Source organism: Lytechinus pictus, chromosome 7 (assembly GCF_037042905.1).
Source record: "Lytechinus pictus isolate F3 Inbred chromosome 7, Lp3.0, whole genome shotgun sequence".
In the NCBI taxonomy this organism is placed as follows: domain Eukaryota; kingdom Metazoa; phylum Echinodermata; class Echinoidea; order Temnopleuroida; family Toxopneustidae; genus Lytechinus; species Lytechinus pictus.
This window is the reverse complement of record NC_087251.1, coordinates 28,274,429-28,295,947: the sequence shown is the minus strand read 5'-3', so window position 1 is coordinate 28,295,947 and position 21,519 is coordinate 28,274,429. Positions and strand designations below refer to the sequence as shown.

General features: G+C 34.3%; 1 protein-coding gene across 3 annotated transcripts in view; it reads right to left on the bottom strand.

Moving 5' to 3' along the window:
• The window catches only part of LOC129264614 (axin interactor, dorsalization-associated protein-like), a 55,035-nt gene that overhangs the window by 7,278 nt on the left and 26,238 nt on the right, over nucleotides 1-21,519 (bottom strand). The window contains exons 1-6 of one of the 3 annotated variants that reach the window (XM_064102403.1): nucleotides 15,075-15,201; nucleotides 4,361-4,475; nucleotides 3,178-3,241; nucleotides 2,187-2,240; nucleotides 783-837; nucleotides 267-339 (exon numbers count right to left, since the gene is read on the bottom strand). In XM_064102403.1, coding sequence (XP_063958473.1) covers nucleotides 267-339; nucleotides 783-837; nucleotides 2,187-2,240; nucleotides 3,178-3,241; nucleotides 4,361-4,467 — 353 coding nt within the window. In that variant the 5' untranslated portion in view covers nucleotides 4,468-4,475; nucleotides 15,075-15,201. Of the gene's footprint in view, nucleotides 1-266; nucleotides 340-782; nucleotides 838-2,186; nucleotides 2,241-3,177; nucleotides 3,242-4,360; nucleotides 4,476-10,911; nucleotides 11,200-15,074; nucleotides 15,202-21,519 lie in introns of those variants that run through there. The other 2 variants (XM_064102404.1, XM_064102405.1) reach the window with 2 other exon arrangements.

Genomic DNA, 21,519 nt, shown 5'->3' with positions numbered 1-21,519 from the left:
AAATGTTAAATGATGATTGTTCATCTAATGTAACATAATATTCATAGTCATTTTCATAGCCTTGTAGAAGTAAAAGAGGGAGTAATCCTATTTTTTTTTCATTAAACAGAAAACAAGAGACCATCTATAAAGTTATGTTTTATAATGTTCCTTGCTCTCAAAAGGGCACAGTTTCAAAGTAGAATGTTTTTATTTTATGTTTCTTGGCTGCCCAATAATATGAAGGGATCATTAAAAGTTATATTGTTTTGAGTGTGTTTTCATACCGTGTCCGTAGTGCTCCTGCTGGCAAGTCTACTGGAAACTGAGAAGGTGAGCTTGACAGCAAATCTTGCAAGGCTGGGAATAAACAAAGGAAGCAATAATAGGAGGTGAGCATCTGGATTTGTAGTGATCAAACATTCTTCAAATTGGCAATGGTTATATTCTGACTGGTCCTTTTTTACAAAATGAAATTCAGTTTATAGAGTACACATGAAATTATATCTTTTAATCAAATACACGGTCTATCTGTCATAGAGTACTCTTTGTCCGTGATATAACCAAAATTTTCATTTCTTTATTATACAATTGCTGGATATGAAAACTACACAATTATGAACATGATCACTTATGAAAAATGGTGAAGGAATTTCAGTCCTATATCTAAATCCTAGAATATTAAGTTGACTTCATGAATGTAACATACACCAAAGATTAATGAACATAGAATTATGTCATAGTTTTGTGAAAAAAGAAAAAATGATGCAGCACTATGGAATGCAAGCAAAAAAGTTTCATACCTCTATCCACTCTTTTCAACTCTTCAAGTGAAAGTTCATCTGTTGCATTTGGTGACTGTTGAAATAATAAAGACAAAGAAAATTTTATATTTTGAGATTTGGATATTCAGCTCTTAGAGCTTCATTGTAACATTAGTGCACATCTGTAAAAAAAAAAATGAATATAAATTATTTCATTCCAGGTTTGGCAAAAGAGATCACTGTGCTTATGTAATAATTTACAAAATAAATAGCAGCATATATACTTTAATTGACTGCATTTTGGCAAATTTTAAAATAATCAAGATAGATTGTCAAGAGAATGAAGAATCTTGGAATTTATAGATGGGCTTGAGGCACATGATTGTGAAATATTCATTTTGAATGTGTTTACGAAAACTTTCTGCCAAATGCGCATACATGCAGCGCATCCCACGCACCAACTGCACGTCATTTATTTACACATATCGCTTGTATGATATAAAGAACAAATGCAATGCATGATTTACTGTCTGGAAATAATGGGGTGAATGAAATAAATTTTTGCCCAAAAGTATAAGGTTTTGAGAATTTTAGAGGCGATTCAGGCTGTCATTTGGGTTGTCGCCCACAAGTATATATATCTGATGATGTAGGTATAACCTTTAAAAAATATGATAAAAGCAAGTTGTCAATAGTAACAGCTTCAGATTCTTTACTGGTGGCAACAGATAACATTACAGTAGATTGCTACATGAGGAAATTGTGTGCTTGGGTATTGCAATTAGTTGACAAGAAATAGTGAGAATGACTTAAACAGATCTCCAGATAAGGTTCTTGTATGATCATAAAGATGTAATTATACAATAAATTGTAATCATAAGTCTATGCCAAATCACACATACAATTACAATCAATTCAAAATATTAATCACATGCCTTTACGATACAAGGTTCTGAGCTACCATACGACAGTAGCAATAAACTGCCATAACTACATGTATATTGGTGTGTATATTGGTATGTATATTACTACATGCATTGGCACGTACACATATGAAACACTAGAAATTTGACGTGTCCAAAGGACACAGATGCCCCCGCTTAACGCGATCAGAAATTTATTCAATACGATTGAACTTAGTATCGTGCAAAAAACAATATGCATATATATAATGAACAAATTTAGACCTTTGAACAAACTCACATATATAATGAGCTGTGACCTTTGACCTGCGGACTCCTAATTCAAATTTAGCCTGTATTTTGGTGTCATCTACCTACACACCAAATTTTTTTTAAATCCATCACATATTTTTTGAGTTATAGCGCGGAGACCAAGTGGGGGGACGGACGGACAGGGGCAACGCTTAATGCCCCCTCCGGACTTCGTCTGCGGGGGCATAAAAATACACTGTATTTCACACAAAATAGACAAGCTTCTCACCTGTAATGTTTCAGCTCTGAGACTCAGACAGGCCATGATTTGCTGCAGAGTTTTCTATCAAATAAAACCAAGAATGAGAATACATAAATGCTGGTTCAGTAATGTCAAAATCTTTGACAACTCAATTAAGCAATGAATCTTAATTTAGCTTCTAACTGAGCAGGTACATACATGTAAGAATGTGTTACCCTGTTGCATTCATACCATGCATGAAAATTAATAGACCCTGTTTCAAGTAAATTATTTCCAATGCATATGTTATTCAACATTTGTATATTTTTGCTCAAAGGCAATCATATAATGTAACAGGATTTCAGTACTGTAACAGGTGTAGAAGGTCTATAGGGAAAACATATTCAAATTTGTGTACGGGTGTGAATTTTCTTGATTATTTTTGCTCTATATTACATTTTGTAAGAACTCAATCATATTTACATTTGATATATACAATACCAGTGCTACTCTGGTCTAAATGTAGTTATTTCATGGAAAAATTCGATAATAAATATCGAAGTGAACTAATTGTTCATATGCAATCTAAAAATTTCAACCAGAATTAAGTTAAATGTTTTATCTGAATTTTGATCAATAGACTGGTTTACTAATATAGTCAAATTTATGGATTTTTCTTCCCTCGGGGCCTAGTAACGAGTTTATATTCCATTAACCTGTACCCAACAATGGCATTTCAATACTTGGAATCCACTTTGCATACATTAGTTGTTGCTATGTCGGGCAAGCTTTCCGGTTGTTAGGGGCAACCTTGTTAAACTGGTATGCATAAAATTTGAATATGTTAGTAAACCAGACTATAAACTGAATGAGGGTATGCTGATTGGTGGGATTGATTGTGTTCATGAATATTCATAGGCATATGATGAAAAGGATCACAAATCAGATAGCAAAAATAGTTAGTGAACAAGTAAATTTGCATTGAAATGAGGGGAGTACAATAACATTTATAAATTACATCTATTTTCATGACTTTTACCTTTTGACTTTCAGAGAACACAGAAGGTTTTGCATTCATTTCCTTGTTGAGCTGCCTCTCCAACCTACATTTGCAAGATAAAATTCAATTCCATTCAATTAATGTAAGCAAAGGTAAAGATTGTACCATAATGGGGAACTGCATACTGCCAATAGGCTTGTGTTACAAAAAGATACATGTATAGTTGAATAGAAAAAAATTCCAGGAAGTGTTTAGTAAGAATTAAGTGTGACTTAGTCTTGCTTTAGTGCCAACATGCACATAATATCTAATGGGTAATCTCATTGATGATTACACAGAAGAGCCTGTCCCCTGAAATCATCTGACCAATTTAGGGCAGTGTTATAGTCTAAATCCAACTCAGAATTTAAAGGAAACTTTTATAAACTCACTTAAATCTTTCTGAACCATCCCAAACTAATATTACATACTACATCTGTGGTTGAAATAGAACTTTATAAAGCCATAAAGTGTCACAAGACTAAATGATAATATCATCTTATGCATGTCATGTTAGAATACTACATGTAAGAGTAGAAGTCTTGGCAAATCTGTGAGAGTTAAAGGAGTAGAGGGATCAAGTCCACCCCGGTAAAAGTTGATTTGAATAAAAATAGAAAAATCTGACAAGTACAACACTGAAAATTTCATCAAAATTGGATGTAAAATAAGAAAGTTGTGACATTTTAAAATTACACTTAATTTCACAAAACCGTTATATGCACATGCTTGTCGGTATGCAAATGAGGAGACTGATGATGTCATTCACTCACCATTTCTTTTGTATTTCTTTACATGAAATATTCTAATTTTCTCCTCATTGTCAAGTGAAACAACAAAATCTTACTTCCTCCCTGAACATGTGGAATTAGCATTGTTGAATACTATTATGGTTCAGTCAAAATGGTCCTTATTGTCATATCTGTAAAAAATGAAATACTGTATAATTCAAACAATAAAAAACAAAGAAATAGTGAGTGAGGGACATCATTGACTGTCTCATTCGCATGTCACCAAATTGTGCATATCACTTGATTCGTGAAAACTAAGCAAAACTTTAAAATGTCATAACTTTCTTATTTTACATCTGATTTTGATGAAATTTTCAGCGTTTTGCTAGTATGATTTTTCCCTATTTATTCAAATCAACATTTTTCTGGGGTGGACTTGACCTTTAACTTACATTTGGTATTCTTCTACTGCTTCCACCACCTGACCCCAGGAATCAAAATCTGTTCCCTTGCGTAATGATGTTTGCCATCTTGTTACTAGCTTGCCTCGCTCTCCCATCTTCAGTACTGGTTTTCATTGTTAAAAATACAAATTATATAAAACATTCTGGTAATAGTGATTTATTTTCATAAAACTTAGAACTTAGATGGGTCTTTTCATTGAAAAGATATTAATAATATGCATTAAATCTAGAAATGATTGTTTCTATATTTTGTCTTTGATATTTTCTTGTAATCAAACTACATCATACTTTTCATTTTGTTTGAAGACCTTTGTATTAGACTTTGCTGGAGCAATGGTTGGTCAGTTAGTTTTAAAATGCAAGATCCAAATTTGCAAAAACAAAACAAGAAATGAACAAACAAACACAATTCTTTCTTAGAGTAAATACATTAACATTCCATAACCAACAAATATGTTCACAGAATGCAACTTGTGACACTTCAATATGCTGTACCACTTTCAATTTTATAATGCATATCTATATATATATACATGTGTATATATATATATATATTACATTATCTTAAGGCCATTATGCATACCTGCCAATATTTAGTCATTGAAAATCCTACTCTGATCACACGATTCCCAACTTTTTTCCGGGATGGTCAACACCATGCCGGAAAAGGACAAAATTTATAAACGGCAGCGAGCAAGCAAAGCGAGGAAAAATGTTGTCCATATTTACCTTTTTACTTTCATTTTCTACTAGTTATCACTAAAAAGCAGTATAAAAGCACAGTTTGTGCAATTATATTTCTTCATTTTCACAATTATCCATTGATAATGTAAAAATAATTTAGAAAATATGAATCAATGAATATTGACAAAAATAATAAAAAACTTAAACACATTGCGAAACTTACTGATTTTGGCTCAAAGTACATATAGCAGTACATTCAGTTTATTACTATTGATTGATATCATACAAGTAAACTGTGATTTTTTTTACCTGCACACTTAAAAAAAGAGTTTTTATCATATTTGTGGCATAAATAGGCTATCTCTTGTGAGGCCCTCTATTGGTGATCTAGATTTGGATTCGATATATTTTATTCCTTAAAAATATATTTTTACATAAATTCTTTTCGCAGAAGAAATATAATTGTGCTTATACCTCTAACTGTTTTGTTAGATCTAGATGATCCTGGCCTTAGTCTAATGTTAGAGCTGGAGCCAGTTTTGCAGCAGGCACCGGGGGCCTGTTTCAGGAAATGGTCTTTGGCAGAACCGCTCTACATACAAAGGAGATATCGCTCAACTATTTCACAAAGTCGTTTTGGGTGATACAAAGAATGGTCCTTGGAAAGACACCTCCAGACATGTCCTACGTAGGCATGATCTTCTTTGCACACCTCCCGCCACTGTCGGCATTGAGAGAAAATGCGTTTACAGCAAGCCACACTGACATATCACCTTTAAACATTTTGTGGGGTCATTCGATTGCATTCTGATGCATTTTATCTGGGATGGCGCCAATAGGGGCTGTCATCAATTTCACGGCAAAACTGATGTCATTTAAACTTCTCCTGGGTAATCTAGGCCCAAATTAATTTTTTTTAACATATTTTTTTCCTCACATTTTCTCCCTCTTTTCCAATTTTTTTTCAATTAAACTTGAAATATTGACATGGGCAGCAATCTCTCTGACCCCTCATGCTTTATCATTAGATAAACAACATGAAAACGAATTAAAAAAAAGAAATTATGTATGGTACAGAAAACATGTTTTTAACGTTCAGCAAAACAACCCCAAACAAAGAAATGAAAGCAAAAAGAAAATCAAGATACAAAACTATGATGTAACAAAATATGCTAAATCATTTATTTGTTTTTATTTCATTTTCATTATCATTATTATTTTTTTGTTGAGATTAATAATAATCAATGAAACTTAATTGGGCTAACTTGAGATGATGAATGAAACAAACAAAAAATCTGCTATAACAAAATAGCTAATCAAAATATAGATTAGGCCTATTATAGCTTACGAATCCATCACAATCATTACAAACGAAGATAAATTTGTACTTATAAAAGAAATGGTTATGGAAAGTCCATGCGAAAAGGGGCATTTTAAATCTTCGGGTAGGCCCTACATGTATATCATGTCAAAATAATAATGTACGTCTCGAATAATTAACTTTGAATTGTTGAACATATATTTCTTATATTCTTGAAGCTTATGTTCTTATATAAACTTCCATAAAGTTATCAATTTTAAATATGACCAACGTTTATGATCATTGTCAAATGGTATTTTCTTTTTCCACTGTGGATTGATTTCACACATTTTTCTGTTTTATTATTGCAAAGCACTTGACATATTTGCAGCAATTTTTATATTTTGCTTGTCTTCGATTAATTTTCATGCAACTTAGGTATATGTTTATACTCTAAACACTCACATTTGTATTTCTTGCATTATATCTGACAAAAAATACATAAATTTGATTTTTTAAATGCAGCCTCTCATATTTTCCTTTTTAGTCTCATACAATCAGACATGTTGATTTTGTTTACTCCATTCAAACCTTATTTGAATACCTCAACAAATAACATTTAAAGCATAATTTGCAAAATTATCACTATAAATAAGTATTCTATAAGAATTCAGAATATTGAGCTCATATAATGTTGAAATTCATGAGTTACATCAATTTTTATGTCGGACAAGGGTCGCTTTCGCTGAATTATCAATGAAAGCTGTCTTTAAAAGGGAACCGTGTTCTAGATAAGGGAAATAATGAAAATTTAGATTTTTTTTTCCAGTTACGTTTGTGAATCTTTGAAGTTTTTTCTCTTTTTACCTCATAAAGTAGGCCTAAGCTCCATACCTCGATTCTACAATCAGTAATATATAAAAAATTATTTGATCTCCATTTCTTGAAATACACTGCAGATCTAGATCTGTATAATTTTATGAAGTCGTCATTCCGAAATAAAAGGTTCAGGTGATGGTGAAGACTGAATATTTTGGAAAGACTTCCATATGTCCCCTCCACTTTTGAAAAAAAAATTCTACTACAAAACCCCCTACTTTTCTTATCTTTTTCTTTGGTTTTTTTTTTTTTACTTACTTGAGATTTGAACCTCTGACTTGCAGAATGAGGCATCTCTAGTTCGTCGCCTTACTCACTGAGCTAGCAGGAATTGTTGAAAGCTGTGGGTTTCACAGTGATTATAAGCCGATATTACGACTAGTCTACTCTCCAAGAGTATTGGGTATTTATTTTTCTGACTAAATAAACCGATGCCATTGGGAATTACACACACTCGAGATTTTGACGGAATAAAGCCATATTTTGGTATGTAACCAACTTTTCCTTCCTAAATCTCTTATAGATCTATGCCCAGGGGGGGCAGTCAAATGTATTACTGTACACATGCATGGCCAAATTATTTCCAAACACCCCCTAAACGAGTTTTTCTCTGTGTGCAAAATAACCCCCTAAACAAGTTTTTTGCGAGCTTCATTAACACATTTTGGCCCCTAAACAAGTTGTCGCTAGAATATGACCCCTAAACAAGTTTTGTCTTCTTGCTAACAATATATTTAAATATAGACAAAACTATATTCATGGGTATTGCATACCCCCAATTGCAGTTAGGGTTAGAATACCACAATCAGGAAGAACCTGAACACTTTGCAGAAACGAGGAGGAAAATGCCCTGGGGGAAAAAGCTTGGGAAAAAAACATACCCTAAACACGTTTGGCTAGTCTTAGAAAAAAAAGCGTTGGAAAAAAAGCATACCCTAAATACGTTTGACCCTGCGATTGACCATTGACCAGTCTTTCAAAACTGAAAAAAAAACCCACCCCTTTAAATGCGTGTGTACAGCAATATATTTGACTGCCCCCCCCCCCCCCCGTATCTATGACTATGTTTGATAATTCTTGATAGACCTTCTCTATATTTTTTTGTTCATTGAATGAGTGGTGCAGAGGTGTGTTTGATTCCATGTTAATGTTGATGTCAATTAGGTGCATGACAACAAAAGAAAACGCTGAAAAACTCACTCATCACCACGAAAGAAAGAAATAACAGTGACTTTCAATATTGTGTCATTTTGCAACTTTTGAATTTTGACCTTGCCCCACATTTCAAGGCACTGCACTTCCATGTGAACCATAATCATATCATGTAGGGTATCATTGAAAAAATAATTAAATGATCTATGTATTGATATTAACACATTGATATTTAATAACAAGTGGAATGCCTCTGGCCGTCTCACCTGCATCACGCGATTCGATATAGCAGCAGTGCTGATTTTGAAAACTACTATAACTCGCACAAGATGTTCAGTGATACTTGGTTACTCTTATTTCCACGTTTTATGAACTAGACCAATACACTTATAGAGATATGATGGCAATTCAACAAATACCCCCAACATGGCCAAAGTTCTTTGACCTTACATGACCTTTGACCTTGATCATGTGACCTGAAACTCGCACAGGATGTTCAGTGATACTTGATTACTATTATGTCTAAGTTTTATGAACTAGACCAACACACTTTCAAATTTATGGCTGTAATTCAACAAATACCCCAATTTGGCCAAAGTTCATTGACCCTAAATGACCTTTGACCTTGATCATATGACCTGAAACTTGCACAGGATGTTCAGTAATACTTGATTATTATTATGTCCAAGTTTCATGAATCAGATCCATAAACTTTCAAAGTTATGATGGTAATTCAACAGATACCCCCAATTCGGCCAAAGTTCATTGACCCTAAATGACCTTTGACCTTGGTCATGTGATGTGAAACTCATGCAGGATGTTCAGTGATACTTGATTAACCTTATGTATAAGTTTCATGAACTAGTTCCATATATTTTCTAAGTTATGATGACATTTCAAAAACTTAACCTTAGGTTAAGATTTTGATGTTGATTCCCCCAACATGGTCTAAGTTCATTGACCCTAAATGACCTTTGACCTAGGTCATGTGACATGAAACTCAGGCAGGATGTTCAGTAATACTTGATTAACCTTATGGCCAAGTTTCATGAACTAGGTCCATATACTTTCTAAGTTATGCTGTCATTTCAAAAACTTAACCTCAGGTTAAGATTTGGTGTTGACGCCGCCGCCGCCGTCGCCGTCGGAAAAGCGGCGCCTATAGTCTCACTCTGCTATGCAGGTGAGACAAAAACCGAGGAGAGATTATCGATAAAAGTCAGATTTCCAAACTTTTTTTGAGGAGTTTATATTAACAATTTGTGTAAATCAAACAAAATAATGAAAACTTGATGTGCGAGCTAAAATATTGTGGGCAAACTGATTTCAGAACTGGATATATTAAAGGGGAATCCAGCCTTGGCCATAAATGTTGTGTTGGGAAGGAGAAAAATAAATTAGACAGAATGGTGAAAGTTTGAAAAAAATCGGACAAGCAATAAGAAAGTTATAGCTGCTTTAAAATTGAGATCACTAATACTATGTAGATTTCAAATTGGCAACTGGGTAAGTAAATTATGACAAGGTGCAAGGACAACTTTCCCATAGGCCATGTACTTTATTATCAGGGATTTGTGGTTTTCTCCCTAGTACCCATTCCCTGGGGCAGTAATCTAAATATAACCCAGGTAGTATATTGTTTTATGTCCTCATGAAAGAAAATATAATTTGAAATGAAACTTTTGGGAAAAATGACATTTTAGCCATAATATGTATTGGAGTACATGGAAGAGGAGTCCTTGCCTTACATCACTATGACATCACACATGCGGCCAATTTGAAGTCTCCATGGGATAGTGATTACAAATATTTACAATTTTTAAAAATTCACAACTTTCTTGTTGTTTGTCCAATATTGTTCAAACTTTTACCTATCACCTTGTCTGATTTTTCTTTTCCTTATAAAAACAAGTTTTTATTTGTGTTGGATTCCCCTTTAAGTGCCATTTAATCCTTTTGAATGAGATTCATTACACAGGCAATGCGAGCGTGAAGCGCGAGCGAAATTTTTTATATGAATTCTATTTCTAATTTCTATTTCGGGTCGGGCCAGCCGTTACAAGGCTGTAAATCACACATCATGGGTATAATACCTCTTTCTTACTTTTCTTTCTTTTTTCAATCGTTTCTATCAAGTTAAAAGGTACACTTTTTTCTGCAGATTGCCAAAAATAGGGGGGGGGGGGCCGGGCCGGCTCAGCCTCCTCCTGCCGGAGTCCTGGGGCCTGTTGCATGACGAGATGAGCGATACGTAGGAACGTCCTAGGACCATTCTTCCGAGATAGGAAGATTGGCGAAAAATCAGCGCTTTCCGTTTCACGAAGGCAATTTTGTCTTCCAAGTCCACGACATCGTTTGATATTGTCACGCATTTTGGTTGATGTTCCGATATTCTCTTGTTATGTTTATGTATATAATTCCATTCTTATGCTTTAATTAGTGTTTATTATATTAAATTGTATTCGACTCATTTATGCAATGAATGTCTTGCTAAGATAAATTGTGAATGTCACTTTCAACTTGCCCAGTAACCTGCACACAGCCAAGCCCTCTCTTGTACTGTAATCCAACTTGCTCAGGGTCAAACTCTACTGGTCTGTCCACTCTGTTTTCTCCTCATTTTGGCTTTCCTTCGTCTTTCAGAAATCGCTAACAGTGCATCTCCCTTCTATTCGACCTTTTACTCTCCTCACTTTCTCTTTCCTGTGACTTTCAACCCTCCTCATTTTCTCTTTCCAGTGACTTTCAACCCTCCTCACTTCTCCTTCCAGTAACTTTCATCCCTCCTCTCTTTCCCTTTCCAGTGACTTTCAAACCTGTGTAAGTTCTCTTTACCTTGCGACTACTTTCAGAAACTCGTTCTTGTTTATTACCTTGGCTACACATTTATGTTCAGTAACTCCCTCGCTTTCTCTCTCCTCACTTCGACTTTGCCCTGCCCTTCAGACTTCTCTCCCTCAACTCCTAATGTCCGAACTCCTAGTTTAACCTTGTGGTCAGTGTATTGGTCGTTATGTGCTTATTCTATTACTTGTTGGAATGATTTATCCCCTCTCTCTCTCTCTCTCTCTTCTCTGAATCTGGGTTTTCGCTGTGTGCTGGGTATGACCTTCATGCTATGTCCAGAAATTGTATATAAGCAGCAGCATCTCAGTCAAGTTTAGTTTTTAGAGTTTTCCTTATGATTCCAGTCTTACACGTACATTCGAGTTTTATTTCGAGAGTCTTTTCCGAGCATAGTCTTACATGTATTCCAGTTTAGTCGTCTGAGCCTAAGTTCAGTTCAGAATTATCACAAGTTAAGTTCTTATAATTGTTTCAGCATCGCTCGACGTTATCTCTGTTATCATATTCCATGTATCGCTGGAGTTTGTTTAATTGTCATCATCACATACTCTGTTTCACCTTCATTAAGTTTTGAACAGTAATAAACTACTGAACTTTAATTTCCTGTGTAATGACTGTTATTCGCTTCAACTGTATTATTTAAGCTCTGGCCATCCTCGACATTTATTTTAGACTCTTATAGCGAGACTCGTAGGACAAACCGGGTCGTCGTTACAATATCGATAGTATCGGAAAAATATTTAGTCTTCATCGTCACCTGAACCTTTTATTTCTGAATGACGACTTTACATAAAATCCGATATTTCAATAAAACGAGAACAAATAATGTTTTATTTATTACTGATAGTAAAATTGATGTATGGAGCTTACTTTATGAGGTTAAAAGAGAAAAAACTTTAAAGATTCACAAACATATTCTAAATCAAATCGAAATTTTCATTATTTCCATTATTTAGAACACGGTGTCTTTTTAGAGACACCTTTTATTGATATTTCAACGAAAGAGACCCTTGTCCGACATAAAAATTGATTTAACTAAGTAATTTCGACATTTATAATTCAATATTCTGTATTTTTATAGAATACTTGTATATAATGATAATTTTGCAAATTATGCGTTAATATGTTATTTGTTGAGGTAAATATAGGGTTTGAATGGAGTAAACAAAATCAACAGTGTCTGATTGTATGAGACTAAAAAGGAAAATATGAGAGGCTGCGTGTGAAAAATCTAATTTATTAATTTTATTTGTCAGATATAACGCAAGAAATTATACAAATGTGAGTGTTTAGAGTATAAACATACCTCAGTTGCATGATGAGTAACAGAAGAAAATGAAAATATGAAAATTGCTGCAAACATGTCCAAGTGGATAAAGAAGTACTTTGCAATAATAATTAAAACATAGAAAAAGGTGTGAATCAATCCGCAATGGAAAAAATACTTTTACAGAAATAATGCTAAATATGACAACGATCATAAACGCTGGTCATATTTAAAGATGATCACTTAATTTATGGAAGTTTATATAAGAATATAAGGTTTAAGAAATAACATAAAAGATATATATGTTCAACATTTCAAAGTTAAGGAGTATAGAGATTATATGCTATGACATAAGGGCCGAAAGGGGCCTACCCTAAGATTTAAAATGCGCCTCTTCGTATACATGGACTTTCCATAATCTTTTCTTTAATGAACTTATCTTCATTTGTAATGATTGTGATGGATTCGTAAGCTATAGGCTTAATCTGTATCTTAAATTCAATATTAGCTGCAAGTTTTTTGTTTTGTTTCACTGTTTCAAATCCAACAATTAATTTTCATTGATTAAAATAAATCTCAGCAAAAAAAAATAATTATACGGTAATGAAAATAAAATAAAAATAAATAAATGATTTAGCATGTTTAAAGAGAAATTCCAGTAGTTGCAGTAAACACTGATTTCATGAGAAAGTCTGTAAAACCAGGCTTAATTGTCAGTATATCGAGGATCTAGATCTGGTACAGTTACATAAACTGAACTTTGTGAAATCTTGAAATCTACGCTGAAAAATGTTCAGACTGAACTTCCCCAACACAGATAAGCGCACGTGGGACAGTGTATAATTATTGCTTTGGGCGTCGGGCCCGACGCTCTACCCGAATCCTGTGCTTATTTCTCAGCAATTACACAATTTCTTCCAGAATCCTTTGGCACATGCGTTTTATTTATACAAACAGACACTTCGGTGGTCATTTCATTGGATTCTGTACGAACTCATTTTGATATCGTTACCAAAACTAGAATTTACCTTTAACATCTTAGTTTTGTTTGTCTTGTTTTTTTTTTTTGCTGAATGTTATTGAACACGTTTTTTACCTTACATAATTTCTTTTAAAGAAATTTGTTGTTTATCTATAATGAGAAAGCATGAGGGGTCGGCTAAAGAGATATAGTGCCGCCCATTTCAAGTATTTCAAGTTTATTTTTTTAATAGAAAAGGGGTGGGGATAAGACGGAGGGAGAATAGATTAGAAGAAAACATATTTTAAAAAATATTTGGCCCTATACTATACATGTAGTAGGCCCTACATTAGACAGCTGGCAGCCGTCTGTTTCGAGGAGTTTTTTAACATTTTTTTATTATTTTTATTTCTCCTCGTACACAGACGGCTCGCTATCGTGCAGCCACCATTAGGGGACTTGCAATGCAAAATCCCCCCGTCGGGGCTCTTCAATTTTTGTCTTTAATGAATAAAATTTTTTAAAATTAACGAGACCAAAATGCAAATTAATATTCCCTCTTGGCATTAATTGCCAAAAAACAGAGAAAAATCAAGTTAAAAGGAACAAAAACAGTGACTTACCTCGGCTGTCGCGCAAATTCACTTCCCCGTTTTATCCGCTCTTAAGAACATAAACATATGGCCATTGAGTCCCCTGTACAGATCGCGCTAGAACTTCGCCTTCGGTCTCTGTATTTGGTGAGTGAAGCCAACGGAGTTCAGCTGAACAACCAACATAACAGAGACTGAAGCTTTTGGTCTAGCCCTACATTACCCCCGGGAATAATACATGTACCCCGGAGAAGTTAAAATGACATCCGTTTTTGGTCGTCCTGCCGTGCAAAAAGACGACCTGAAATTGATGACAACTAGCCCCCATATAGGTTTATTATAAAAAAATAACTTGCCGCCATCCCAGATAAAATGCATCAGAGTGCAACCAAAAAAATGTTTAGAGGTGACTGATATGTCAGTGTGGCGGGCGGTGTGCAAAGAAGATCATGCCTACGTAGGACATGTCTGGAGGTGTCTTTCCAAGGACCATTCTTCGTATCGCCCAAATCGGCTTTGTGAAACAGTTGAGCGATATCTCGTTCTTATGTAGAATGGTTCTACGAAAGACCCTTTCAGTTTCAATGCAACAGGCCCCTGGATCCGCGCCTGTGTAGGGGATTGACAGGGTGTGAATTCGGCAGATCGCCGCCGCACCGCATATTATAATGTACACTGTAGAGTGTAGCACTTACCTATTTTATTTCCAATTACGGTACGTTGTTGTAGATTAGATTGCAGCCAGTCTTATGTTTATCATAGAAATAGATCTACCGTATGTCTACTTTTGTTCCTTTTCTTTCTATCACTCTCGAACGTTAGAAATGGCGTGAAAACAGAGAATTGTTTATGAACTACTATCATAACGTAACATGGTATCTCAAATTAGGCAAATAAATTTTCCGATTAAGTATGGTAGTGGATCGTATTACCGAACACTTATCATGAATTCAATCATATCAAACACATTATTCTCATAAAATTTACCAAACTTTGAACATAAATACACAATTACCTACAAAATATAAATATGTAAAAATTTTGCCGAAATCGTTTTTCCTTTTTACGATATTAGCTTCTAATCGGACCCCTCTTCGCACGTGAAATATTTTGGTCACTTGAAAAAGGTATCGTATTACCGAACGTGTGTTTTCTATGGGAAAAGTTGAGAAAACAACAAAAACACTTATGAGCTATTTTGACCATATTTTATTATTGTTAGAATATTAAGACTTTGAAAATGTATTTTTGACCATTTTTCATCAATTTCTATTCAAGTTCTCTTTGGAAGGATGTTGCAAAATTTTGAGCATATGAATTTATTTTCTGATGCGTATGATGCGTGTGTTCGGTAATAAAAGGCCGGTCGGTAATACAATCACTCACTATACCGGTACCGGTCATAGAGTTGGGTAGCTACGCTTTATCCGTACCGGTTTACGTACGGTATACGATCGACGAATCGAACAACGATTTTTGTGGAATCGAACCCCTCCCCGGGCCCCGCGAGCCTCTCCAAGTCGTTTGAAGCCTTGCTCATTCAATATATCGCCCATATCATATCCCAATGGCAAAATCTAGGGATAGGGGGAGGGAGGTTGGTATAACATTGCCCCCTCTAAATAATGGGGAAAAAAGGCTCCGGAGCCCCTAATTTTCTCAGTAAGTTACAAATATCCATCAAGAAAAAAAATGAGTTAAAAAAGAAATAAAGGATATTCGCCATAATTATGTATGAATTATGTGGAAAAATATAGTCAATCACTACTGATTGCCAAACAAAATGAAATTAATAACAAAAAAATGAACTACCCCCCATGCTCGGACCAGACAATACCACTGCAATGGGTCGAAGCAAGATTTTGTTTGTGAAAAGTGAAAACCTTTTCACTTTTAAAACCTCTGGCAGTACTATTAAGACAACATGTGTAATAAATAAATATCTTAAGCGCCCCTAGAAAAGAAATCATCCCGAGTAGAAGTTCTCCTAAGCTATTTATATAGGCCTCCAATTCTTTATAATAACACTTTACTTTCAAGAGATGTTCCTTAAATTATAAATATCATGTTTCTACAGATGCATGTGTAGTCTTGAATCCATATTTCTTACCAGAAAGGAATGCATTAGGCCTATCTACAGATCTAGACCCACTCTACGCTGAAGCAATCTATATTTACAATTGACTTTAACTCATATAATTTCAACCTACTCAATAAAGACTTCTTATTTCTCATTCAATATTGTACTCATCCCCTCCGAGAAAACATACACTTTCTGGATTATGATCAAAAGTCCTTGTTTTATTTTAGAGTAAGATTTTGAAATTCGAGATGGATCATTGTTAAACAATCAGAGGTTTGGCGAGTGTCAATTACTACTATTCAGAGAATTGAGAGAAATAAAAGTTAATGACCTTCACCGACAATGGCTCCATGACCTTTCAATTCTGTTATCATTCATTTTGCTCTTCCGTACATTATTTCCGGTAAAAATGCAATCATTCGGTCACTGCACTTGGCTTTTGTTACAGGAAAAAATAAAAATCAATATCCTATCAGAACGATAGCAACGACTGTTGCAAATGATGTGTGAAGCGAGCATGGGAGTTCAGAAAATAAAACCCCAAATATTTTTGTTAACAACGTTAGCGAAAGATACAAGTACTACATGAAAAGAAAAAAAACGCGCCTTTAGATAGAATTAACAATAGAGTCAGGGAATAGAGTAGGCCTACAGAGATATGCATTTCAGTTTAAAAAAAAAGGAATATCCCCAAATACATGTAAATCTAATTTAGCGCCACAAGGTCCTATCGTTGAGAGTATGTAAGTGCTGTGTATATAGAGTGGACCCGAGAGTGGATTAATAAATTGTATTTTCATATCTATTGTTCTTGCCAATGTTGTCAGTATTATGCATGGTGATTGTCAGACATTAGTGATATTATCATTTGTATTATTATTCATGATTGCTATATGTATTTGTATCATTACTATCCTCATCATGATCATTATTACATTAATTATACTATTACAATGATGAATATCATAGTTGTTATCATCATTAGATGGTTATCATGAGTATTGGTTGTCGTTTTTAATTGATTTGTAATTGATATGGTTGATTGTTGATTGGTTAATATGTCATTTTCAAATATTATATTCAACTATCGCTAAAGACCCCTCCACCATGCCAATATAAGATCTTTCATCTATTAAGGGTCAGAACTGACACACTGTTAGAAAATTTATCCTTAAAATAAAAGAAGTTCCTGCAGCATGTCTCGAGAACACCTGCAATCTTACCAGATTGCGTAATCTTACATTATATCATGTAAAATTACAGAAAATTGGTGTATGGAACCTTACAAATTTCCTTAAATAAAACACCCCTTCCCCTTTTTAAGCAGACCTGTTCTGTTAAATTGTAGAAAAATTCTTGTTTTATGAATTTACAGAATGATTCTGTTATTGCTTTCTGCAAAATCTTCTCTTTTCCCCTGTAAAATCAGGGTTTTTTAACAGTGCAGAAAAGAAATGTCTGTTTAAAATTTGTGAATATTTTAGTCTACCTTCAAAGGATACTCCGGGCCGAAGATATTTATATAGAGAGAGTAAACAGAGCAAAATGCTGAAAATTTGATCAAAATCTGATAACAAATAACGAAGTTATTGAATACATGTACTAAGATTCACATTATTCCGGTGAAACAGTTCTAGGCAATGTCTTCATGAATATTCATTAGGTGGGCCGATGATGTCATACACCCACTTGTTCTTTTGTTTATAAAGTTAGGGTTATTAAAAAGATTTTCTACCAAGAACTTAAACAATTGATTGATAACTGATTAAGTGCAGTAGTTATTTATTGCTGCAACTTGTTTCATAATAATGAAGACACATCATTTACACATTTATAAAAAAATGAAACAATTATGATTTCATGTAATAACATAAGAAAATGAAAGAGGGGATATGACATTATCAGCCCAACTAATGAATATTCATGAGAAGTCATGCATCGCTAGAACTGTTTCACTGGAATAGTGCAAATCTTAAAAATTCAATAACTTTGTTATTTGTGATCCGATTTTGATGGAATTTTCGGAATTTTGTTATGTGAATTTTACCTTATTTATTTAGATATAAATATTTTCATCCCAGAGCATCCCTTTAAATTTTAAGTTCTCGTTTTTTTTTCTGAGCATACTGAGGACGGTCCTACAACGCTATCAATGTACAACAACTAAAATGACGTCATCCTATGTGCCATCCTACCCCATACCTGATGCCACCTCTGACCTTGCACACTTGGCACTTTACAATTCCATCAAAATAACAACGCCCATTAATTCTAAGTATATGACTCAGATCCATTAAATCACGGATCTGCTTTATTCATACAAGCAAAGTGTGAAAATAATGCGATTCATTTCCACCTAAATGATATGTTTTACAGTGCATTCTAAAAAATAAAAAAAAACAGGAAACCCATTTTCATAAATAGATATCACAAGTATAAAGTACGTTTTGATTCTGAAATTCTATTTTTTTAAGCCAAGGGAAATACTGAACAAATAATTCACGCATGTAAGATTACATGAATACTTAGGCACATCATAAACTATTCGAGCAGTAATACTCATGTTAATCTGAATCAACTTTGATTTAGAGGGTAGTTACAGAAACTTATCAAATAATATACCAAAAAATAATAATCATAAGCCAGTACTCGAACAAGCACAGTCATTTTTCTGCGCTTCTTGGTTTTGATTTTGAACATTTAAATTCTTTTGCTCATTGACGCGTAAAATTTCCATCTCATATTCGGATGAATTGTGAATTATAGTTAAAATGAATCAATTATCATAGCTCTGTTTGTTGTTTATGAAGAAAACATAAATAACTACGAATCCAGGTTTCCTCTTTTCTAGAACGCACTCATTGCAGGTCCATATTATCGTTTGAATCGTGTTTGCAATTTTTTAGAGTAAAGTGAAAAAAAATACTATTTTTATAAATAAATCTATTAGATTTATTTATTTTGCTTTAAAGTATAAATATTAAAAATTTTGATGTGATATTTACAAAAGCCAGTTACATTTTCTTTAGTTCAAAGTGAAATGCCACTTACCACTTCCTTTCCAGAAGTGTTATTACTTAGACATGAGAGCAGCACCTTTCTTGCAAACCAGTTTAACGCAGGGGCAGATCCAGAATCTTACTAGGGGGGGGGGTATTTTTGTGAAGGAAATTTTTGAAAAGCCACCCCCCCCCCAAAAAAAAAAAAAAAAAAAAAACGTTTTACTACAAAATGGAGGTTATTAATTTATTCCAGGAAAAATTTGACAAGAAAAAAAAAGGGGGGGGGGGGTTCCTCACTTGCGTATGTAGATCTACGACGTAGAACTACGACATAGATCTATTCCCCTAAAACAAATCTAATTGTGCCTCTGAAATGGGGGTGGGGGGCGGCACGGACCGGATGTGCCCCCACCTGGATCTGCCACTGGTTTCGAGTATAATATGACATTGTGTAAAGAGGTTTGTTGGTGTGTAGAGATGTGTGCATTTATACATTGGCGGCGGAAGCAAAATGAATTAGGGGGGGGGGTCCACCTGAAATTTTGGGATGGACACGGGTAAAAAAGTTGACAAGCAAAAAAAAAAGAGGTTATCAACCAAAATTTTAGGGGGACCACAACATTTTAGGGGGGGTCCACCTTAATTTAGGGGGGACGCAGGAAACAAAATTGACAAACAAAAAATTATTTGTTCAAACTTTCGGTTCTTGCAGTGAATTTTTGTTCACTTCCTTCTTAGCTCTGAACAAAAATAATGCGTTTTGTTACTTTTTAACGTAAATATGTTTAATTATATGTGGTTCAGTTTATGGCTCAAATTCTAATATAACTTTTGAAATATTTAAAAAAAGTGAATTTCCTAATTCCTGTGAGAATTAAGTCCACCCCAGAAAATGGTGATAATCGAACTAGCATAACACTGAAAATTTCATCAATATCATATGTAAAATAAGAAAGTTATTTTAAAGTTTCGCTTATTTTTCACAACTCAGTGACATCCAAATGAGACAGTCGATAATATCCAGCACTCACTATTTATTTTGTTTTTTATTGTTTGAATTATACATTATTTCATTTTTTTCAGATTTGACAATTAGGGCGAACTTGACGGAACCATATAGTATTATACAATGCTAATTCCACATGTTCATGGAGGAAAATCGTTGTTTCATTTGACATTAAAGAGAAAGTTAGAATATTTCATAGAATAAAATACAAAAGATATAGTGAGTGGATGACATCATTATAGTCTCTTCATTTGCATACTGACAGAGTGTGCATATAACTGTTTTGTGAAATTAAGCGAAAATTAAAAATCTCATAACTTCCTTATTTTACATCCGATTTTGATGAAATTTTTAATGTTATGCTTGTTGGATTTTTCTCTTTTTATTCAAATCAACTTTATGTTGAGATGGACTTGTCCTTTATACTGCATGCTCACAAAATTTCCCTACGTCTGTGCTTCACTGATCATCAACAGAACGGACTTTGGTTGTAATTTGATTCCTACTTATTTGGAGACCGCCCGCAAAATTACTTTTTGATACTCTATCTTATTTTTTGTGTAATTAATATGCATCATGTCATATTTTTCTCAGACGAACTTTAGGCCTTTATATTGTGTATCGTTCGTCGTTTTCATACTTTTTTTTATTCTGTCTTGTTTATTTTACCGTTTCTATATGGTTATGTGACAAGCCCAAATGACTTTCTTTCTCCTCTTTATCCTCATTCCTTGCCTTTTCCGTTTTTGTTCCGTTTAAGACGTTGTGTCATTAGTTTGTCTCATGCCAGTCACACCAACGAAACCGCCTCCAAACCAATCGATGATATGCCATTCGGAACAACGTAAAAGCTTTGATCGGTCTGGATCGGTGTGGTTCGTGATTGAATATGTAGCAACACGAGTGACATTCTCCAGCCATTCCCAGTTAAGCAATCAAAGAACTAATAAAATGTAAATGCCTGAAACATGATGTCAAAGGCTATTCAAAGAATCCGCCACGTATGTTGATAGTTGATCGTGCATGGCGTCTCGCTCGGATCGCCGATCTTCTATTACGCAATATTGATATACACTACAGTAATCGACTCATTAGTAATGGATAGCCTCACTGGCGGAGGCGGGGGGGGGGGGCAAGCCGGCCCGTGCCCCTCCCCCTTTGAGAGGCACAATTAAAATTTGTAATGTAATAATGTCTTCAAAACAGAAGTGTGCCCCCCTATTAAAAGTGAAGACCTTTTTTTTTTTTTGCTTGTCAAACTTCATCGTGGACGAAACGTCTTTAATTTTGGTTAAAACCCCTTTTCCCCCCCTTTCTTTTTTTTGTTTTTTTTGTTGTTGTTTTGCTTGTCAAATTTTCCCTCGGGAAAATGT